Source organism: Hyposmocoma kahamanoa, unplaced genomic scaffold, assembly GCF_003589595.1.
Source record: "Hyposmocoma kahamanoa isolate Upper Pololo Valley unplaced genomic scaffold, ASM358959v1 102, whole genome shotgun sequence".
Taxonomy (NCBI): domain Eukaryota; kingdom Metazoa; phylum Arthropoda; class Insecta; order Lepidoptera; family Cosmopterigidae; genus Hyposmocoma; species Hyposmocoma kahamanoa.
In genome coordinates, this window is record NW_020653337.1 from 2115204 (window position 1) to 2135566 (window position 20363).

General features: G+C 39.4%; 2 protein-coding genes across 2 annotated transcripts in view; both read right to left on the reverse strand.

Moving 5' to 3' along the window:
- LOC113232800 overlaps positions 1 to 20363 on the reverse strand; it is a 247124-nt gene that overhangs the window by 102151 nt on the left and 124610 nt on the right. The window lies entirely within an intron of this gene.
- Positions 10099 to 20318, reverse strand: LOC113235109. Its single transcript, XM_026470687.1, has 6 exons — positions 20027 to 20318; positions 17484 to 17667; positions 15550 to 15737; positions 14339 to 14510; positions 10498 to 11895; positions 10099 to 10236 (listed from the first exon to the last, which is right to left on the reverse strand). Exons 1-6 carry the CDS (start codon positions 20168 to 20170, stop codon positions 10232 to 10234), a joined length of 2091 nt encoding a protein of 696 aa, XP_026326472.1. The 5' UTR covers positions 20171 to 20318; the 3' UTR covers positions 10099 to 10231.

The window sequence follows — 20363 nt, forward strand, 5'->3', positions numbered from 1 at the left end:
TCGGGTCTAATAGAAAAACCACGAAAAAAATGTCCGAGGTTAACCTATACAAACGTAGTGACATGTAACGAAATATAAAAACTAAAATATTTAATTTAAATTGTAACGTCATTGCAGTACTGCATAAAATTTGCTTTGTATGTTGGGCAGATACATACATACAATTATTACTACAAATGTGAAAATAAGCGTGTACTATAAGAAATGTACCGATATTCTATCTAAACGTAAACTCAAAGATCTGTAATTCCGGTTTATAACAAAACCGTTACGCTTTCGAGTAATTTTGATGCTTTTTACATAGACAAAATTAGCTTTTGTTTTGTAATCTTCGTAAAAACAAATTATGAAAATTCGAGGTAATGTTATTTCGGGAAAATGTATTTTCTGACTTCTGATAGGTAATCCCATGCCGTAAAACGAGTACAACAATATTTTGTTAGTTATTGCTAAAGTTTAATAAAAAAATCATTTTAAAAATAGGATTAAAATCAAAGCAACTCTACAGTTTCTTTGTTCTAAATATTTCAATCGCTTGTGGTTCGAACAATTGAAAATGACCAATAAGTTTATATAAGCTTCTTGAAACTGACGTAATGGGTCTCTTTCCATCTTTTGCGCATGCAATGAGTAGAAAAAGGACAGTTAGCTATTTCATTATTTCGTGTGCTTTTGTAATTTATAATAGGGGTTTAAATATGAAATTGCCGATTTATTTTACTGGCCACTTTAAATTAAAATTAAACCTGTATGGTGTCCGATTTCAGAGTGCAACGTTTTTCACACGAAAAGTAAAACATGCTTAACTTAAAAAACATGATATTTGATTGTTCGACTTTCAATTGTTTTTACATTCAGCTTTTAACGTGAAGACAGATACAGCGAAAATCTGAGTACCTAATTTTCGAATACGAATTTCCACATGGAGTTAACGTAGCAGAAACTGTCAATGCTGTATTTGGAGAGGATACGGCATACGCAAATACGGCAAACGCCGGCAATACGGCAAATTACGACTTGAAGAAAGAACCACGAGGAAGACCAGTCACAAACGTAAATAACGTTGAATTGAAGGTAATGATGGAAGCCGATCCGTATCAAACTACCACGAAACGTCATGGTTTAATGTTAGCATACCCACAATATGACATATGGCGTTTGAATAATGACGACGGAACTCGCAGCAAAACAGCTTCACCGTTATTGCTCTATGATAACGCAACACCTCACACTGCTTGAGAAACAGTTTTGCTACTACAAGACCTGCAGATATAAATTATCCATCATCCTACATATTCGTCGGACCTCGCCCCGACCCACTACCATTTTTTCCCGCAATTTGATTTTTTTTTGTATGGAAATAAAATTCCCAGGAAGCAGTACAAAAATCCCTTCACACAGCTGTGGAGTCCAGGTCTCCAGACTTCTATCGCAAAGGTTTAAATGACCTTCCGATTACATGGCAGAAATGTATAGACAACAAGGGAAAAAACTTTGATTAAACAAATATATTTAATCTTAAAAAAATTGTTTTAATTTTTCAGTGCGAAACGGCAATTTCATACTTTAACCCCTAATATTTACAATTCAGTTATATATAAATTAAATACTATCAAACTATACAAAATAACACTTTTAAATGACAACTATGATAACACAATATATTTGTTTAGTGAAAATATGATACAAAATCCTGTTTTCACACTTTACTACAGTAATTTTTACAAGTTATTATTTGTACTGCATATATTGGTACTGCATGATTGGCAACCGCGCTGTTACTCGAACAACGCTCTGTATGCGATTTTAACGCCCTACAAGTGTGGACACTTAGCGCGAACCCGACGTCCATTTATTGGTAGGTCAAACCTTTATTTTTTGGCCGTTCACATATAAATAATGATAGTTTTAATTTTAACCATTGGCCAAAATCACTTGTTGATATGTTTCGGGGCTGTCTTTATCCATAGTCAACCAGTATTTTATTTTAAAGCTACGCACCACGTGGACTAAAATCTTGGTTTGTATAAGTATCATGCGAGCGATAGAAACGTTTACGTTTGGTGCGTGCTTTTAATCAAGCGTGCTTTTATAACATATTATGTGCACTTACCATTACACTACACCAAAATTAAATCATTCAATACGAATATGTCGCCAGAAAATAAAAAAAATTGATATAGACGGGAAAATAACACTTATACTACGGTTTAAATGCACCCCTATACAAAACAGTCTACTATAAGAGTGGTTACACACGAAGACTTTTAGCAGATGCAAACGCGCGTTCGTGAAATGCGATTGAATCTTGCGATTGCTTACACAACACTACAATTGCTATTTACTTATGTTGAATAATTATGTACGAAAAATTGTGTAGGATTGTGCACATTTATAAGTGATCGGTAGTAATTGAATGAATAAGTTACATCACTGCCATTCCCCTGACATGCGATTGAGACTCAACTACTACAACTACAATATACAGGGTGCAACGGAATGGTGCAGTGGAAGTTCAAGGTCGTAGATAGTAATTTATAAGTAATTTACATTTTATTTCTATTGTTGAATATTTTGTCGAAATAATAATAATCAGTCAGGCGTGACCATGGAACCTGTAAATAGCTCAAAACCATGGTTGTTTGAAAAAACAATTACACGTGATTTTAGATCCGAAAAAATGGTTTCATTTCCAATAATGATATACCGGATAACCAAACCAAGCGCCTGGTTTCAAACTAGGGCATTCCCTGTACTACGAGTAAGGGCACGTTCTTATTATGTCGTAATGTTTTATTTATCGTTGGGCGACTGTCGCGGCTAGTCTGTTCACATATCACGACTATCTGTCGTGACTGTCGTGGACGTTTACCGCTAAACGACTGTCGTGCCTAGCTGTTCCCACTAGATCGTGACGACAATTTGTCGATTCACGGCAGCCGCCTTGTCGTTTGCACGACAGACTCGTTTAAAGATGCGATTATCTGTCGTCATATTTTTATCGTGATGTTTTATCGTATTTATCGTGTGACGACTGTCGTTCTAGCTATGTCGTCTGTCTGGCGTCGTAACGTCAAAAAAGTTGTGAACGACAGTTGAGTAATCGTGTTGTTCTATGTGTGAACAATTTTATTTAAATATACAAATCACGACACTTAAACTGTATGACTATCTGTCGTCACGACCTAATGGGAACGCGCACAAGCAGCAAGCAAATTGAAGCAAAATGTTATAATTTTAAACAACTCACCGGAACCATTCGCCTATAATGATTGGATTTTGAGCATTATGTTACAATACTGCCGCTCGACCCCTCCTACGTAAAGTATCGTATGTCGAAATTGCCAAGTTTACAGGGAAGCGTTTTAAATTTCTCAATTCACTGCAATGAGCATAACACGTGACTTTAGCATTTCTCAGTTTTATTCGGCAAAGCTTGTTACTCGCATAGAGTATTGTAAAATCCTAGATATCGGTTAGATGATCACTCTATGTCAGTAATGAGGTTTTGCCAAACAAAACGGAGAACTTTAAAACGCTCCCCTGTAAACTTGGCAATTTCGACATACGATACTTTACGTAGGAGGTGTCGCGCTGTTAGTTGTATAATAATGAAGCTTAGAACTTGACATAGTCTTTCGAATTCGTCAAGTAATAAAGAACGAGAGTAGACCCTTCGAATCTGTTTAGAAAAGTTTCGTTTCTCAAAATGGTCCTACCGGGAATTGGTCTGTTAATAAATAGACAGTTTTCTTCACAGAACTACTGAGCGTTTTCACTCCCATTGGTTCTGTTTACAGAACTACTGGTACTTTTCCTCACATTTGTTCTGTTTATATTATAACTTCGGCTTAGTGCAAGAAGTCATTAATGGCCATATAAATTGTACGCTGACGATAATATAACAGTCACAGCCCCCGTAGCATGGCTACACACGATAGTCGCGACGCGCGCGATAAAATTGAAACAAGCGCGCGCTATTGGCTGTCTCAATCAGATCTAATTTAGATTATCGGGGGTTTGAGTCTCATTTCTACGTCTACTATGAAGACCTCCATCAAATGGAAGGAACGTGAAGGTAGTAGGAAGGTCTTGTCTACCTTATGGTAATTAATTGTCCATCGCCCTTGCAAAGGATAAATAAAAAACTTATATTTTTTATAACATTTAATTAATTACATCAAAACAAATAACATACAGTGTTCATAATCATAACCGTTCGGCAAGTTGCATTGAAAGGTCAGACCGACTAGAGATCTATACTATACATAGCTTACGTCAATTCGCTACAATAATACATAATTATATAAATAATAATACATAATATAATAACGGAGACGGCCCACACAAAACATCCTTCGTGACATACATATAATTCCTTATATTTTCAAACAATATCGAAACAATTTTCACTCTTTGACAGGTCAAATCTGGGGCTTTGCTCTCGAAGTCTGGCAACGAAAAGACAGGCCCGCTTAGGTCATCCGTAGTGGGATAATGACCGCAGAGAGATTTAACAACTTGAAGGACAAACGTGACTATAAAATATAAGGAAATTACATATATGTCAAATTTAAACTGAGACTGCGTAACAGACACAATTTTTATAATTAAGTTATGCCAAAATGGCTCCTAACATAGCAGTACATACATTTTACAGTAAAGTAGCCAGGATTATAAGCGCCCTGGGCGAGTTTTAATTTTGTGCACCAGAAAATAACTAATATTTTTGACGTGAAAAATTTCTCTAATAAATTTTTGCTACGACACTGTTCATTATACATATACTGCTTACAAAAATATTACGAGAAATATAATATAAATAAATTCAATAATTGCGCCAGTCACTGTTGACAACTTCGTTGGTTATGTTCGTATTTTGGTCAGTTACCGATTTAATTTATTATCCCAGGCGATGTTTCTTGGTCGGTTTTTTTTAAGCCAAACGGTGAAAAAAACTACTATTCTTTTTTAATTTAATTAATCGTACTTAGTCAATAAGGACTGTCGTTGATAACATTACTAGATTAAAATATTTACTGATTGATAGTTCCGATACCGTGCTTTCTCGAGAATGTGTTAAGATAGTCATCGTTATTACATGTCTCCTTTGTGTGAAATGCAACAAATTTATGTCTATTAAACGAAATCTGGCTCGAGCGAGCATTTTCTAAAGTATAATCATTATTAATGAGGTGTAAACTTTGTTTTTTATAAGCTGTGTAATATTTTACGACAGTTTTATTTATGATTTTCGTGTTATTTTATGACGCCTTATCTAAACTTAATTAGACCAATGAGAGAATTCCATTGATTCATAAGATCGCACATTTCTCTTCTAAATCGTGGTCGTGGAAAATTCTTTAACGAAATACAATGCTCAAACCCGATAGAATAATATATGAATGCGTTAGAAGTATCACAGCTCTGCAGTGCAATTTATAAACCCGTTTTAAAGCCACTTACGAACTCAGGAACAAAGTTTTGAGGTCCCTAAACTTAATTTCAGAACCCTATTTGACTCTGCACAGCAGGCAGGGTTTTCGATATCAAAGGCACCAAAAATAAAACATTGGAAGACAAACATAACTAAACTATTTTTGTGATGCGATTCATTGATACAATTGGTAAATATAATTAACTTATAATTAACATATTAAGCCAATAATTTAGACGAATACTTCGTCTAAATTATATGAATTTCAAGTCTCCATCTGTCAAGTTCTAATCATATGAAATGTTAACGGTTTTCTTATAATATATGTATTATAAGCGTGAAAATTGACAGACAAGACTTTATAAATAAAATTTGACATGTTTTTATCACATGTCAGAGTTCGGCATGTGTAGCACCTGTACCTGTCTTCTAGCTTGATAAAAAACGCCATTTGTGTACCAGACTTGTAAGGAAGACTAAACTGCTCAGATTTAGCAGTTTTTGTTTGTGGCAACAGTTAATTTGCCTTGCGTTATTTTGTGTTTACATTTGTGCAAGATGTTTACAAGCTATGTTTTACGTAGGATTGTGATCAGATCGATTACGTTTGTTTAATGTTAATAGTTCTGAACTCCTAAACTGAGTTAAAATGCAGCTTACCGATTTTGTGGAAAATACAATACTCAGCAAGATCATTTAGAAGAATATGAGCGCCCTCTTTGATCAGGCGGTGGTATAAATATGTATATATGATTTAATGTATAAGTATGTTAGTATATTTTGTATATATGTATTGTTCAATCTGGTCCCTGAATCAATACTGTAAACATTTTTCTAATACTCTAAATATTTTAGTGGTATTGGTTCTTGTAAATGGCTCCTCAAGGCACAATGTTGTATGTTGTATATATTTATGAAATAGTATATTTGTCGGCCAAAACAATTCAACCGATGGTTTTTGTCTCGATATGCTTTTACTCTAAGGTTACATGTAAATGGCACATTTAAATATGTAGCTTAGACTTCATTTACTATAAAAATGAACTTTAGTTATATGATTAACATATTTATATAAAATTTAGGGTCGTAGCCATGGAGAACAGGGACCCGGCTGTTAATTTCTTGCCAATTTTTTTATTTGCATTTAGTGACAGCTTTACTTCTTAATGGAACCTACTCTTAAATGGTACAAAAATATCCGAGGCGAGTTTTTAAATATTTGGGGCCCCAAGTTTCTCCTGGCGCCGGCCCTGACACCTACTAACATCACATCAGTACTGTTTTCCTTATATATAGAATTAGCTAGGGTGTTGAATAATATACTATGAAATAACATTCACACATTATCACAATCATAATATATTTCTACCTACGACACCAAACTTCTAAAATGCTAAATGTAACTTGCGTAAAGATTCAGAAGTGAAGGAATCACACGAATTTAATCGTGAGATGCAACATTGTCGCATTTAACATGGAACTGATAAAATTATTTTGACAAAGTTCCACGTGGACAGTAATTCGAACTTCACCTGTGAAGATCATAAATAAACGTGGTACTTTATCAAATTAAGATAAAATAAACGTAACAATACAAAAGATAGTTTCTGAAAGTGTTGTTCCCATTTTGTCATTAAGTAATGACTGTTAACTCGGATACATTTGTTTATTTCATGGATTAACAAAAGAAGCTATGTCCCGAAAAGTCTCGTGAAGCTTATAATAACAATCTATTACTTAGGCCCGTAGTAATAAACAGCTCCGGATTCCGGAATTAAGAGCATGTAGGCTGAAGTGACACTCAGATTTCGAGATGCGTCTAGTTTTACTTTAAAAACATTTTGGATGATACTATCTCCAGTGACCAGCACTTGAAAAAATTAGGACTTAAAATTGACTTTAAGGGTCGTATTCTAGACCTCTACTCAATGCTCAAGTCAGGATTTGAGTATGGTTTAAAGCACTCGAAATCATACTCAAGTCCCTGCCGTTAGGGTCGTATTTCCAGTGCTTGTGTTTCCAGTCCAATACTGACTTGAGCATTGAGTAGAGTTCTAGAATACGACCCTCAGTTTACTTGGGCTCAATATTACCAAGTTTTTTCCCATTAATTTGGGTAGGTCAAGGTGCCTCGGTTTTTCAAGGTTTAGATAATATTTTTGATGTTTTTCAACGTTATATGAGATTTTCTTTTTCTTGGCATTTCACGCTTGGTGTGCGTGCCACTCAAAAACAATAAAACTGAATTTGTTTTTTTATGGCTCTAAAAAATATTTTTGTGATTATTTTTTCTATTTTCGACAATGATATCTGTCAAAAGTTGAAGATATTGAACTCTATCATGAGAGTGACAGAAAAGAATGTGTGAAAATAAGCCAAGGGTTTAGAAAATTACATTTAGTAATGCTTATACAATTTTATTGTATAATTCATGATAAATAAAACTTTAAAAGATATGTCTTAAGGTAGGCAATAATATGAGTCTTCGTTGAATATTTTTCGAATATTTAATTTTTTTTTAAATTTCCACTGTTTGAAAATTGTCGGGGCCCTACACTAGGCGGAAATATTGTATTGCCATAAGGTAGTCGTTCTACTCCATGTCGTTCTGTAATTCTATTAAAATTTAAAATTGGCGCCAACAATGTACAGTTCTTTTTTTATTTTAATGGAGACTGCTTTTTTATATTCTCTTTTAATCCATGAAATCGGAATAAAGTATTCTCAAGTATGAGACTTAATAATGGCATCGGATTTTTAACATTTGGTTTAAATTTCAACTGCAGTTACAGATTAAAAAGTCGAAAAACGAATTTGTGATTTTCTATAACACCGTGCAGTGAAATTAGTTTCAAATTTATAAAAAAATTAAACATTTTCTAATGTACACCGCTAATAAAGCATTGTATACACGGTTGATCAATAAATAAATAAAATTTTAAATTCCAACGTGGTACGACGGTTTTGAAATAGCGGCTTATTCACTAAATAGTCATAAGCAAACCGCACTAAAGCGTAAACAGTCCATGGCAATAAAAAATGCCAAAGATTGAATTTGCCGTCCATGTTAGCTGGGGGCCTCTGTTAAAACAAGGATCGGGCGCGCGGCTGCGGATTGGTAATAGAAGTTAGATTTTTTTTCAACTTGTCAAGTAACTTTGTATAATGGTTTATACACACACACAGGCACATTTACGGGAACACTAGTCAAAAACCGTTTTCACGAAACGTTTTTTTCTTTTCAAAAGTCTGGCCGTTTATATTGGGTATGTATACTTTGATCGCGCGATCGGTTTGTAGTGGAAACTGATACCCTCCAATGTGTATACTTTGATCGCAATATCAGTTTCACCTGCCCAATTGCCGTATGATTTATCGCAACTGATATCGTGATCCAAGTATATTATTTTCTTTTTAAGTCCAAATTTGAAAATAAAAAGTTAGTCGACTGTCTTTTTTATTGATTTCCTACTAACACAGGTTTGTCAAGTGGTTTAAAGTTTTTGCGTTCTTGTATAAACTTTGGTTGAAAAAGTTTTATTTATTAAACTTAATCAATGTTAAACTGTTACAGTTTTTAAAATGTAAGTCGCTTTTGTTGTGCAACAAAAATCAGAACATAACGCATTGTATAATTTCGATTTGTTACAATAAAGTAGGGTTGTACTAACTAAGATGTTAAAAGGAGTTGATTTAATTGATCTTTTATGTATAATTACTATTTAAATATAAACTTTAGTCGTATATATTATCAATTTTATTATTGTTCCGGTAAATGTGACGGAGAGTGTATATTTGTGTGTTGATTGTCTCGGATCACTGTCACAGATTACATAATAGTTACTACATAACTGATCACTCTCATACAAAATCGGAAATACCTACGTTATAATGGCCTACCAAATATGACTAATGAAACCAGGCTTTCACCACGAGGAAAAAGGAACCTAATCACGCGCACAGAGAGGCAAAATAACGTTACCCGTCGTGTGCAGTCGTGCGGAACCGAATGCTGGGGTTGTACAAGGATTGTAATGTAAATGAAATACTTGACTGAGCGTTTGTACTGTCGGCGGTACACTTAGCGGTAGGTATTTAACACGTAACCGCGAGCGAGCGACGGAGCCCTGTCACTATGTATAAAAGGCTAAATTAGCGGTGAAAGTACTTTGCCAATAAATGGTCTGGTACTCGAACATGTACGCAGTATATAATATCTATGTACATATATCTACTCGATAGCAATAACAGCATAAATACAAAGCTACGCTAACCTTACAATATTTATACGATAAAATTCGAAATAAAAACACTTGAACGATCTCGCACATCTCAACAGCATTTAATATAATGTGTAAAATGTTTAAATCCTTTAAAAAAATACAGTTCAACTGATTCTGTGTACAATGAATATATGGCCCTGTAATACTGAACTCACTTGACATAATTGACATTTCATACTTTTGCCGTTCAAAAATACAAGTAAAACTTAATATGAGAATCATAAAAACCTTAATAGCACACGTAACAAACATTATGCATTCGTTTTCAACGCACATACGGAGATTATGGTGTCCTATAGTGTATTTACGTTTAACAATAAAACTAACGTAACATCTATTAAAAATTCCCATAAAAACTGCGTTTGAGCCCTTCACACATCACTTTGAAATGCATCCAATAGGCTTACAATAGTCACATTTCGATGAGTTCGATTCGGAACAAAAAGCATCCCACAATTCTTACGCGACTTTCTTTTGCGGGGACTTTCACGCGACGCGACGCGGCCACACTTTATACTGGAAGAAACACATAAAGAATTAATTTCTTTCATCACAGATCCATGACTGCGGCAGTTGATATAAGAATCGTTAACAAACATCGAGTTAAAGCTACCACTTTAAAGTCCTTCAACGCGGCGCACTCGCGCGGTTACGAACGCGTTCGCGACAGACAGTCTTTGCATTTAATACGCGATCACAGAAACTTTCACCGAAATTGCACAAATCAAAGCACTGCCAAATTAGGAACTCAGTAATACATTTCCATGGTGTACTCACCCTGGTCGAAGGTGCTGGGGTTGATGTAGGACAGCAGGTCCTGGTCGCTCATGTCGGTGAGCCGCTGCACCGGCGCCGTCATCTCCTGCGAGACGGCCTGCGACACCGCCTGGGACACGGCCTGGGACACGGCCTGCGTGACGGCCTGCGACACGGCCTGCGACATGGCCACCAGCGGCGTCTCGCCGGCGGGCTCGGCGCCGGCCGGCGGCTGCGCGTCGTCGCCCGCGCTCTCCGTCGTCAGGATGTTGGCCGTGTTGATGGCCGACGTCACCAGCGCGTTCATGGTCGTGTCCGACGTGAGGATCTCGGCGGCGGCGTTGAGGATCATCGACTTGACGGCCGCCGGCGGCGTCTTCACCGACGTGGGCAGCTCGGGGATCATCATGAGCTCCTCCTGCGAGGGGCCCGGGGGCATGACCAGGCGCTGGTTGGAGTCGCACAGCATGCTGGGCGACACCTGCGGGTTGAGGATGTCGTCGGGCGACATGGCGGACGGCAGCGGCGGCAGCAGCGCGGCGGGCGAGCCGCGCGTCACCACGGCGGCGCCCGGGCTCAGCAGCACGTCGGAGGCGTGCGACGCCGACGGCGACGACGACGCGCCCGACAGGTGGTCGTCCACGCGCGAGTTGACCAGCTCGTCCAGCTTGGCGGCGTCGGCCGGCAGCATGGCGGCCGTGGCCTTCATGGCGTCCTCCACCAGCGCCTCCATGTGCGCGCTCTGCCGCGCCAGGCGCCGCTCGATCTGCGCCGGCTCCAGCTCCATCTTGGCCATGGCGCCGAACGGGTTGAAGGGCTCCTCGCGCGCCGGCAGCTGGCCGTAGGCGCCCAGCCGCCGCTCCGCCGAGGCCTGCAGCAGCAGCTCCGAGTCCAGCGCCTTCATGTCCGTCTCCAGGTTCATGGCCGTCTTGGCGGAGATGAGGCGGCGCATCGGGTCCATGGGCCCGATGGCGCCCTCGCCGTACATCTGGCCGGCGTTGTCGGCCGAGTTGAAGATGGCGGCCGTCACGGTCTCCACCATCTTGTCGGTTTGCGCCTGGTTCTGGATGGCCTGCAGCTGCTGCGTGAAGGAGGCGAGCGGCGACTCGGCGGGCGCGGGCGCCGGCGGCGACAGCTTGATGGCGTCGAAGGCGAAGGGCGGCGCGTCGCGCGGCAGCTCGGCCTTGAGCCGCAGGTCCACGACCTCGAGGTCCTCGGCCAGCCCCGGGGGCCCGGCGGCCTCGGGCCCGTCGGCGCCGCACGAGGCCTCGGCGTCCGCCAGCGAGTGCTGCGAGGACTCGTCCTGCAGCTCGCTCTTGAGCGCGTCGGGCACGATGAGGCTGGCCCGGCGCGGCGCGGCGGGCGGCGGCATCAGCGCCGCGCCGCCCCACAGCAGCACGGGCCGCGCCTCCTCCGCACCTGCGGGCGTCACGGCCGCGTCACGTCGCCGCCCGCGCGCGGCGGCCCCTATCTACGTGCCGCCGCCGCGCCCCCCCCGACCCCCACTTTGGTCGCCGGCTGTTACGGCGGGGGCCGGACCGGGAGGGGAGTTAGCGCGGGAAGGGGCGGCGCCCAAGATGGAGGTCGTCGCGGCCGAGGGGCGGGCGGGGCGCGGGCGGCGGTCACGGACGCGGCTAGCTACGTGTGGGGAGGGTTCTGTGCAGTCTGTACCCTGGCCCTAAGGAGTGTCGGCTGGAGTGTTTCTGCGCAGTCAGTTTTGTGCCAGTATTTGAAAGTCCAGAATAATTGTCAAGTCATCCGATCCGTATCTTCTCTGAAACGTCTGCAACTATAATGATCCGGTGTTGAATTGTTGCGGTGTCGACAGGAGAGTGTAATATAATTTGTGGTGAGGTGTGTTGTGAGTTCGGGGATGCGGCCAAGCTCGAAATCTTTGTCAGTCCGTGAGTCGGTTAAAATTGAACATTATTTTCGTACTTGACATAGGAAAATAATTTAATTAAATTTCGATAGTAATTTTTACTTTCTTCCTCGGGTAATCTGAGCAAAGTATTCTATTGAACCTAGTAAGTAAATGATTAATATGTAAATAGAATATTGCTTTCAATACTATCCAAAAAAGTGGTAGGGTGAGTGGTAGTGTGCGATTCCACACTTGTGTCAGGGTATGTGCGTGGGTGGGTGTGTGTGTGCGGTTGTCAGTACCGTGGTGGCAGTCAGCGGGCAGCGGGCGGCGGCGGCGGGCGCTACCTAGACAGACCTAGCTTGAACAGAAGGGACAAAAAGAAAGAGTACGCAAGTCGCGCATCAGTCATTTCTCCACAGTTCCATAACATTTCACTTAAGAAAACCAACGACAAAACCATAAATAAACAAATAACATTTACTATTTTAACGCATTCAAGTTTTCGTAATTAATTCCACGTAGTTATTTTTATAAATAACTTATTACGACATTCTGACGCAAGTAAAAAATAAAGTAAATAAACATTTAAATAAAATGAATTACGAAAACCTTAAACAATATCCATTGAAAGCAAAAATGTATATATACGAATTTTCAGCACATCGGAAAGCAATATTTGAATAATTTTTATTTATTAACACGTTAATATCACATAAGCACATTATGTATTACATTACATGATTACATGAAACGAATAACGCGAATTTTGATCAAAACATAAAATCTATAAAATAAAAAAAAGAATGAAAATAAAACTTACAAATTAGCGTTTTTCGTCATAATTATGAAACACCAAAATAGTGTCAATTTTCTACACACATAATATCCCAAGCAAAGTGTAAGAAAGCATGATTTTATTTAAATACATATATATAAATAACGTAGATAATTAACTAAACATTGAAACACTCTTCATGGTGTTCTAAATTGAACTGATTTACATAGATTTATGGATGTAATTTGTTTAATTCATTCTATTGTGCTTTATGACGACGGTATTGTCATGGTGTAATCGGGACCATTGTAATGTGAATCGTAGGGTCTAATGCATAGAGAAGTAGGAGGTAATCATGGTTTTGTGCACACCAGCCCCCGTAGTATCGCTATGCATGATAGTAGATAGTTAGAAGAGGCGCGCAGTAAAATTGAAATAAACGCGCACTATTGGCTATCTAAATTAGATCTGATTGAGACAGCCAATAGCGCGCGTTTATTTCAATTTTATCGCGCACGTCGCGACTGTCATGCGTAGCCATGCTACGAGGGCAGATGGCAGCATTGGACGTAGTTAAACAAAAAGTTAAAAACGAATAATGTCATGTACCTCCAGAGAGATATATATTTATGTTTATATGTTGAATTTTTGCTGATCTACGAGGTTAGACTTTAGGAACCGTTTGGTACACATAACTCATTTTTTGATAATTTTGTAGCTTCTTTTTGCTTAACTACGTCCAATTATGAATACAACGATTGGACGTAAAAAGGAAAATTCACCCGATTTCGGCTGGACTCTAACCAGCGCCTTCACCTTACCGAGGCTGACACCCTCCCAACTGAGCTACGGAACGAACCTGACCTATGTCTTTTTTTTTAACAACTATTTATTTATTTATTCATTAATGATCACTGTTTATATTAGTGACGATCGTATTATTCCTTGACATTTTTCATGTCACTTTTTTATTTGTTTAGTTAGTTTAAAAAAATATTACTTTTTGAATAAGTCACTTTTAATTTGGACTTTTCGCTTAAGTGGCGACCTCTGGTGGCATAATGTTTAGAGACCCTCAATTATATTGGGCTTTAACGCGTTGATGGAGATATTCGATAAAATGTCTTCGATTTATAGTCCCGAATACACCCTGCGTGCATTGTCCCATGAAGCCGTGAGCAGGCGGCACACAGTGCGACTAACACGAACTGTAGTGGTACCTTGCGAATGGTGCCTCGTGCAGTGCAGTGGACCGGCATCGAGGCGCGCCGGCGTGTAGTAGAACACGTGTGGCTCCGAAGTCTTGCCACCTGATCGCACGAACAGCTGCACTGTCACCGGGTCCGTGATATCAGTACGAACATACGGCGGGACACAGCAGACCAGATGCGTCTGGAAAAAAAATTTGAAATTAAAAATGATGACATTATTCTCTATCTACTTTGTTATTTTAAAGGGAAAAGTTAGTTTTCTTGGAAGTACTGCCACCTTACCTATTTCTGCCGCCAAGCAGTAATGTTAGCATTACTGCGTTCCGGTTTAGAAGGGTATGGATGCCGGTGAAATTACAGGCACATGGGACTTGCCAACTTATGTCTCAGGGTGACAGGCGCGGTGGCAGTGCCCCTCAGATCTTTGCGAATTAAAGCCTCTGAATGGCACTGCAACTGTTATGGACAGGGTGTAGATTACCTTCAGGCGCACCACTTGTTCGTCCTGTCACTTGATATTACTAAAAAAAACCTCGCCGGCGATCGAACCCTCAATGATGGCGACACCATGAAAACCAGGCTGCAAGCTACTCGAGCATTAAGGTCGCCCCACACAGCTTTCTTTGTGCGTCAGGGGTTAAAAAGCAAGAAAACATTTTGAACAAAACATTTCGTTTAACCATGGTAAACAACTCTTTTATGGGGAACTGTATACGTTTTTACAATAAGATTCCGGAGCATATATTAAGTTTATCATTTCCTAAGTTTAAAAAGTACATTAAAAATATTTTGATCGAAAAAGCATATTACAAAATTGAAGACTACGTGTTAGATAAAGATGTATGGAAAGACGACATGGCTCCAGAATCCACACAAATTTGATTCAAAATGTATTCCATAGCATTTAAGTTTATTTGAAAAGAGCAATCCCTAGAGTTTCTTGCTCGTTCTTCTCAGGGAGGTCAGCGTAGTGAACGAGCAGTAGCTTAAGTTTAAATGTGACGTTTTCAAGTGTAAATTTATTTTACCTATGGAATAAATTATCTTTGACTTTGACTTTGACTTTTGCACATTTGTCATTATGTATGTGTTACATAAATAACCATAGTTAAGACGAGGAATTAGAGGTTTTTCAGAGCGACACTTTTAACAATATAATACAGGGACGTAATGTTTTTTGTACGCACTAAACTGTAGAATAAAAAAGAAAACACACTTACCTGTTGCAAAAATTCCTTATCCGGTACAACTTCCTCCTCCCAGGGTGGATGACTGTCCTCGTGCTGGCAGAAGACCACGCGGGTCTCCTTGAGGAAGTTCTTTCCCAGCAGGTAGAGCTCCAGGCCGCCCGTGGCCGGAGATGACACCAGGGACTTGCGGCATACCTCGGGCACGCCAGGAGGTTGCGCTGAAAAATAAATCAATTTATTTTTTTAAGAAGCCTTAATAAAACGGAAGAGGTTTTAGGTATCGAAAAGTCAAACTGCTGTGAAATTGCACATTTACGCCCAACTTTTGTTACCTGACTGCAACTGAAATTATTGTATTGTGTTATCGCGTGCGTTCTCACGTTAAGTCCACGTCTTCTTTCACCATCTCAATCTTTACACTTTTTTGAATAGAATAATAGAATAGAATAGAAAATCATTTATTCGACGAAGGCAAATACATAAAAAAGTAAACAGTTAAAAAAACATGAAACAAAAAAATAAAAAATATAAAAAAGAAACAGAGTAAAAATCAGGATTGACAAAAAACAATAAACGTTGTATGCATGCCCCGTCGAATAGGTCACCACCTCAGCATTTGCAGGGCAAAGTATACCCCGCGCTGATTTTCAGTTGGCAACCTTGGTCGATATCGCACGAATGTGGGTATATCAACATACAAATAAAAATAAAATAAAAGGAAAGGGAGAACAATTTAAGTATCATAATAATTTATAGATTACTATATAAGTGTACGATATATTATAACAATAATTCAAAATGAATATAAAATATTAAAAATAAAAAAATAATATTAAGTATAATAATAAAAATATTTTGATAGAGTCGAACATTTGCTCGATAGAACATTCGTGTTCGTGAGCGACGAAAGACCGGTTAAAGCATAGGTTCCCGAACTTTAGACTCACCACCCTCTTAGGCAAGATAAACAAATTTCAACGCCGACCGCCGTAAAAAAAAGAATTGAAAACAAGTATTTTCTATATTAACTTAACACAAAAAATCACAAGGAAAAAAATTAGTAGTGTAGTTTATATATATAATTCAGGTTTTTTTTTTCAAATGCTTCCGAGGCCCCTACCTAGGACTCTCCAGCGCCCATTGGGGGACCGCTTTGGGTTAAAGCATCGAACATTTGACCCGGTCACATTACGCATGGGTCATGATCGGTCCGGGTAATTAGGATTTGATTGATCGACTCAGGTCTAAATTCTAAAACGTATCATACTATTTTTTAAATTTATTTCACGACTATGTATTCAAGTGCTTCAGAGTAGTACCACAAAACGATACCTCCAATGAACAACTACGCCAATTTTATTTCTTGGCCATTTTCTGTTACTTTTGTAAACAGTCATATTTATTTACTAATATTATGCTCCCAAAATTTTGTTAAAAAGAAACAAAAATAAAATAAGAACAAAACGGGTAGTAGTGTTCATTGGAGGTATAGAAAAGTAGTCGAACTTTTTTTACAGTATTTAAGATGAATTTAAATACAAGAATGAAGCCGGTTCCGGGCACGGGAATTTATGTAATGTTCATATGAGCCCTGACACATTTAGCCTCTGAGTGGCCAGAGCATTAACGAGTTTTCTTCTGCTATTTATTGCTAAATGTGGCTAGTGTAAAAAATAATGACATAAAACATGTATATTTTAGTATATTTATTTAAGAAGGTATTTTTGTATTTTTCAAAGCATCTGGAGTGAGCAAGGAGGTACAGGCTTCCCTGTTGGTTAACCTCATCGTTAAAGGAAGGTTGTATTGTTTTAGGGCTAGTGAATAGAATAAATGCAATAAACAGGCCTTCACACAAATATTCGAATTTATGTGAAGGCCTCGGTAAATTACCGGGTAAATATACTACATATTTCACCGCCAAAATAGAACAAATAAAAGACGACGAATGACAAGATACTTACTGCAAATAATTTGCGTGGAGCACACTTGCAGCGTCTCGGGCTGCCCGGCGGCGTTGACGATGTCGGTGCGAAACACCATGCGGCAGCGCGTGGACTTCTTCTTACCGCGCGACACGTGAGCTCCCGGGCCTCCGCCCCCGCCTAACGTCTCGCCGAACCGATGCTCTACGTCCACGTTGCGCTCCTGATACATTAACGGGCGTCGTTTACATTTGAAATACATACTTTACTTACCGCCTATTTGCGTATTAATGTGCGGGTGCGTTCGCGTTTGTGCGTGCGCGCGTGTGCGTGTGTGAGTGTGTGTGTTACGTTACCTGACACACTAACGGGGCGTCGTTTGAAATACATACTTCACTTACCACCCATTTACGTATTAATGGACATGTGCGTTCGCGTCCGTGTGTGCTTGTTAACTTTTCGTTTAAAAAACCCATTAATGAATACTATTGACGCAAAACGCAGTATTTCAAATTCGCTAATTACATAATAGACGTGGTGCCAAATCGTGAATAAGATAAGATCTTATTCACGTCAGTCACGTGTGTTTATATTGTATTTATTTTTATCTTGCAAAGCATTGACCTGAGATAACAAAGCGCAACAATTTATTGCTTTTGCAAATATACTTTTAGCATATTTTAATTATACTCGTAAATTATATGGAGTGAGTACAATTAATTTGTGTGCGTATACGTAAATTTGTGCGCTTATTGTACTAGCGAAATACCTATATTTGTAAAAGGAGACTTCGACGACTTTATGAATCTTTTTTATGTCCAAGCACAACCGGGCTTTATTTACAGGTAAATTGTGTATTTAAACAATAGTTACATGAACATTGGTTTGTGTTATCATCGGTGATCGGAACTTCAGTAAAAACAAACAAAGAGAGAATAGAATGTTTTTCATCACACTTGCACGTAAATAGTATGCTTGCATGCAGGTTAACTGGAATATTATGCCTCAAATAAAACCATCGGGCCTTTTTTCTTCTGATTACAACCATAGTCGTGTAATGAGAAGAAAAAAGGCCCGAGGGTTTGGTATTTGGAACACATCCACCCCTCCTACGTAAAATATCGTATGTCGAAATTGCCAAGTTTACAGGGAAGTGTTTTAAAGTTTTGAATCCACTGAAAGGAGCATAACAGGTGATGTTAGCATTTTTCAGTTTTATTCGGCAAACGGTTACTCACACAGAGTATTGTAAAACCCTACATATCGGTTAAATGATCTATTAGATTAGCTTTGTCGTGTTATGCTCATTTCAGTGAATTCAGAACTTCAAAATGCTTCCCTGTAAACTTGGCAATTTCGACATACGATACTCTACGTAGGAGGTGTCGATATAGACAAGTTAGCCTGCATGCAATCATTCTATTTACGTGCAAGTGTGATGAAAAGGTTATTTTAATATTACTGTGATGAACGTTTTAATTTTTTCATATTATGTTTACAACCTGTAGGTACAACCAAAATGTAACAATCCAGTGTCACAGGGATCATCCTAGTTTGAGTTTTGCATACTTTTCTGGTGTTATTATTTGGCTGTGTGTGCGCACCTCTCTATAAAATCAACCAGTGGTGGATTTGCAGTCTGGGCCGCCTTAGGCCCCAGGCTATGTAGTCAATACCAGCCGCCCCTTTCTCAGCACTCGTCATATACTGATAGACTACATAATTAATGTATTGCCAACTTTTATAGTAATCGATTTAGAAATTTACTATTTATTATTTTTGATAACTTTAATGTTTTTCTAGAACATTGATTTGATATTATCTCTGTTAGTTTACGGGGCGCATGCCAGTAAAACGCCCAGCCGGCATGATTTTTTTTTTCGACATTTTCAGCCAACTTACACAAAACCTAAATAAATTATACACTTACACCTTTCTCATGAATCACTCTGTCTATTGGTGGAAACCGCATGAAAATCCATTCAGTACTTTTTGAGTTTATCGGATTCAGACAGACAGACGCGGTAGTGATAATATGTAGCGATGTAGTGATTATACATTACATTATAGATATATAACATATCTATATTCTGTACGAAAGTGATTTAGGAAGATTATTGTTAGACTATGCGGTGCAGTGCGGCCCGCCATAATGTGCGTGAGCCTTTAGAATATTTAGGCACTTTGAGTTATTTCTTGTCATCAGTGAATTTTTAGCCACGACTGGCCGCCCTAGGTCCGGGCCTACCGGGCCTAAGGGCAAATCCGCCACTACAATCAACATCTAGTAGCAATAGAGCTTCTTGTGAAAGAGTGCGTCCAGGGTAGTATTGCCACATTACCTATTTCTCCCGCCAAGCAGTAATGTTTACTGTTTACTGTGTTCCGGTCCTGGAGGGTGAAGTTGCTAGTGAAATTGCAGGCACATGGGACTTGTCAACTTACGTCTCAGGGTGAAGGGCGCAGTCATCTTCGCGATTTCAAGCTCTGAGTAACGCTGCAACTGTCGTGGACAGGCGTGTCGCTTACCACCAGGCGCACGGTCACTTCGTAACATAAAAAAAATCAACGCTGTAGCTAACCTTAAGTATTCCAACGCAGTCGCAAGTAACCTGCCAGTTCTTGGCGGGTTCTAGATCGATCTCGATGATGACAGTGCCATCTTCCTTCCGCTCCTTGCACGGCGTCGAGTTCTTCCCCGACACTCGGCACGCCTGGTAGAACATGTGCGGTGCCACGCGCCCCGTGTCTGTGCCTATGAATACCTGTTACATACAACTAAAGTTTAGTTGCTTATAATTATTAATACAAAGATCGAACATTTAAAAAAAATCCTAAGATTCGGCCGGATTCGAACCGACGTGGCCAACCAACTTCCAACTAAGCCACGGAACGAACCAGCGGACCTCAGGAATTTTT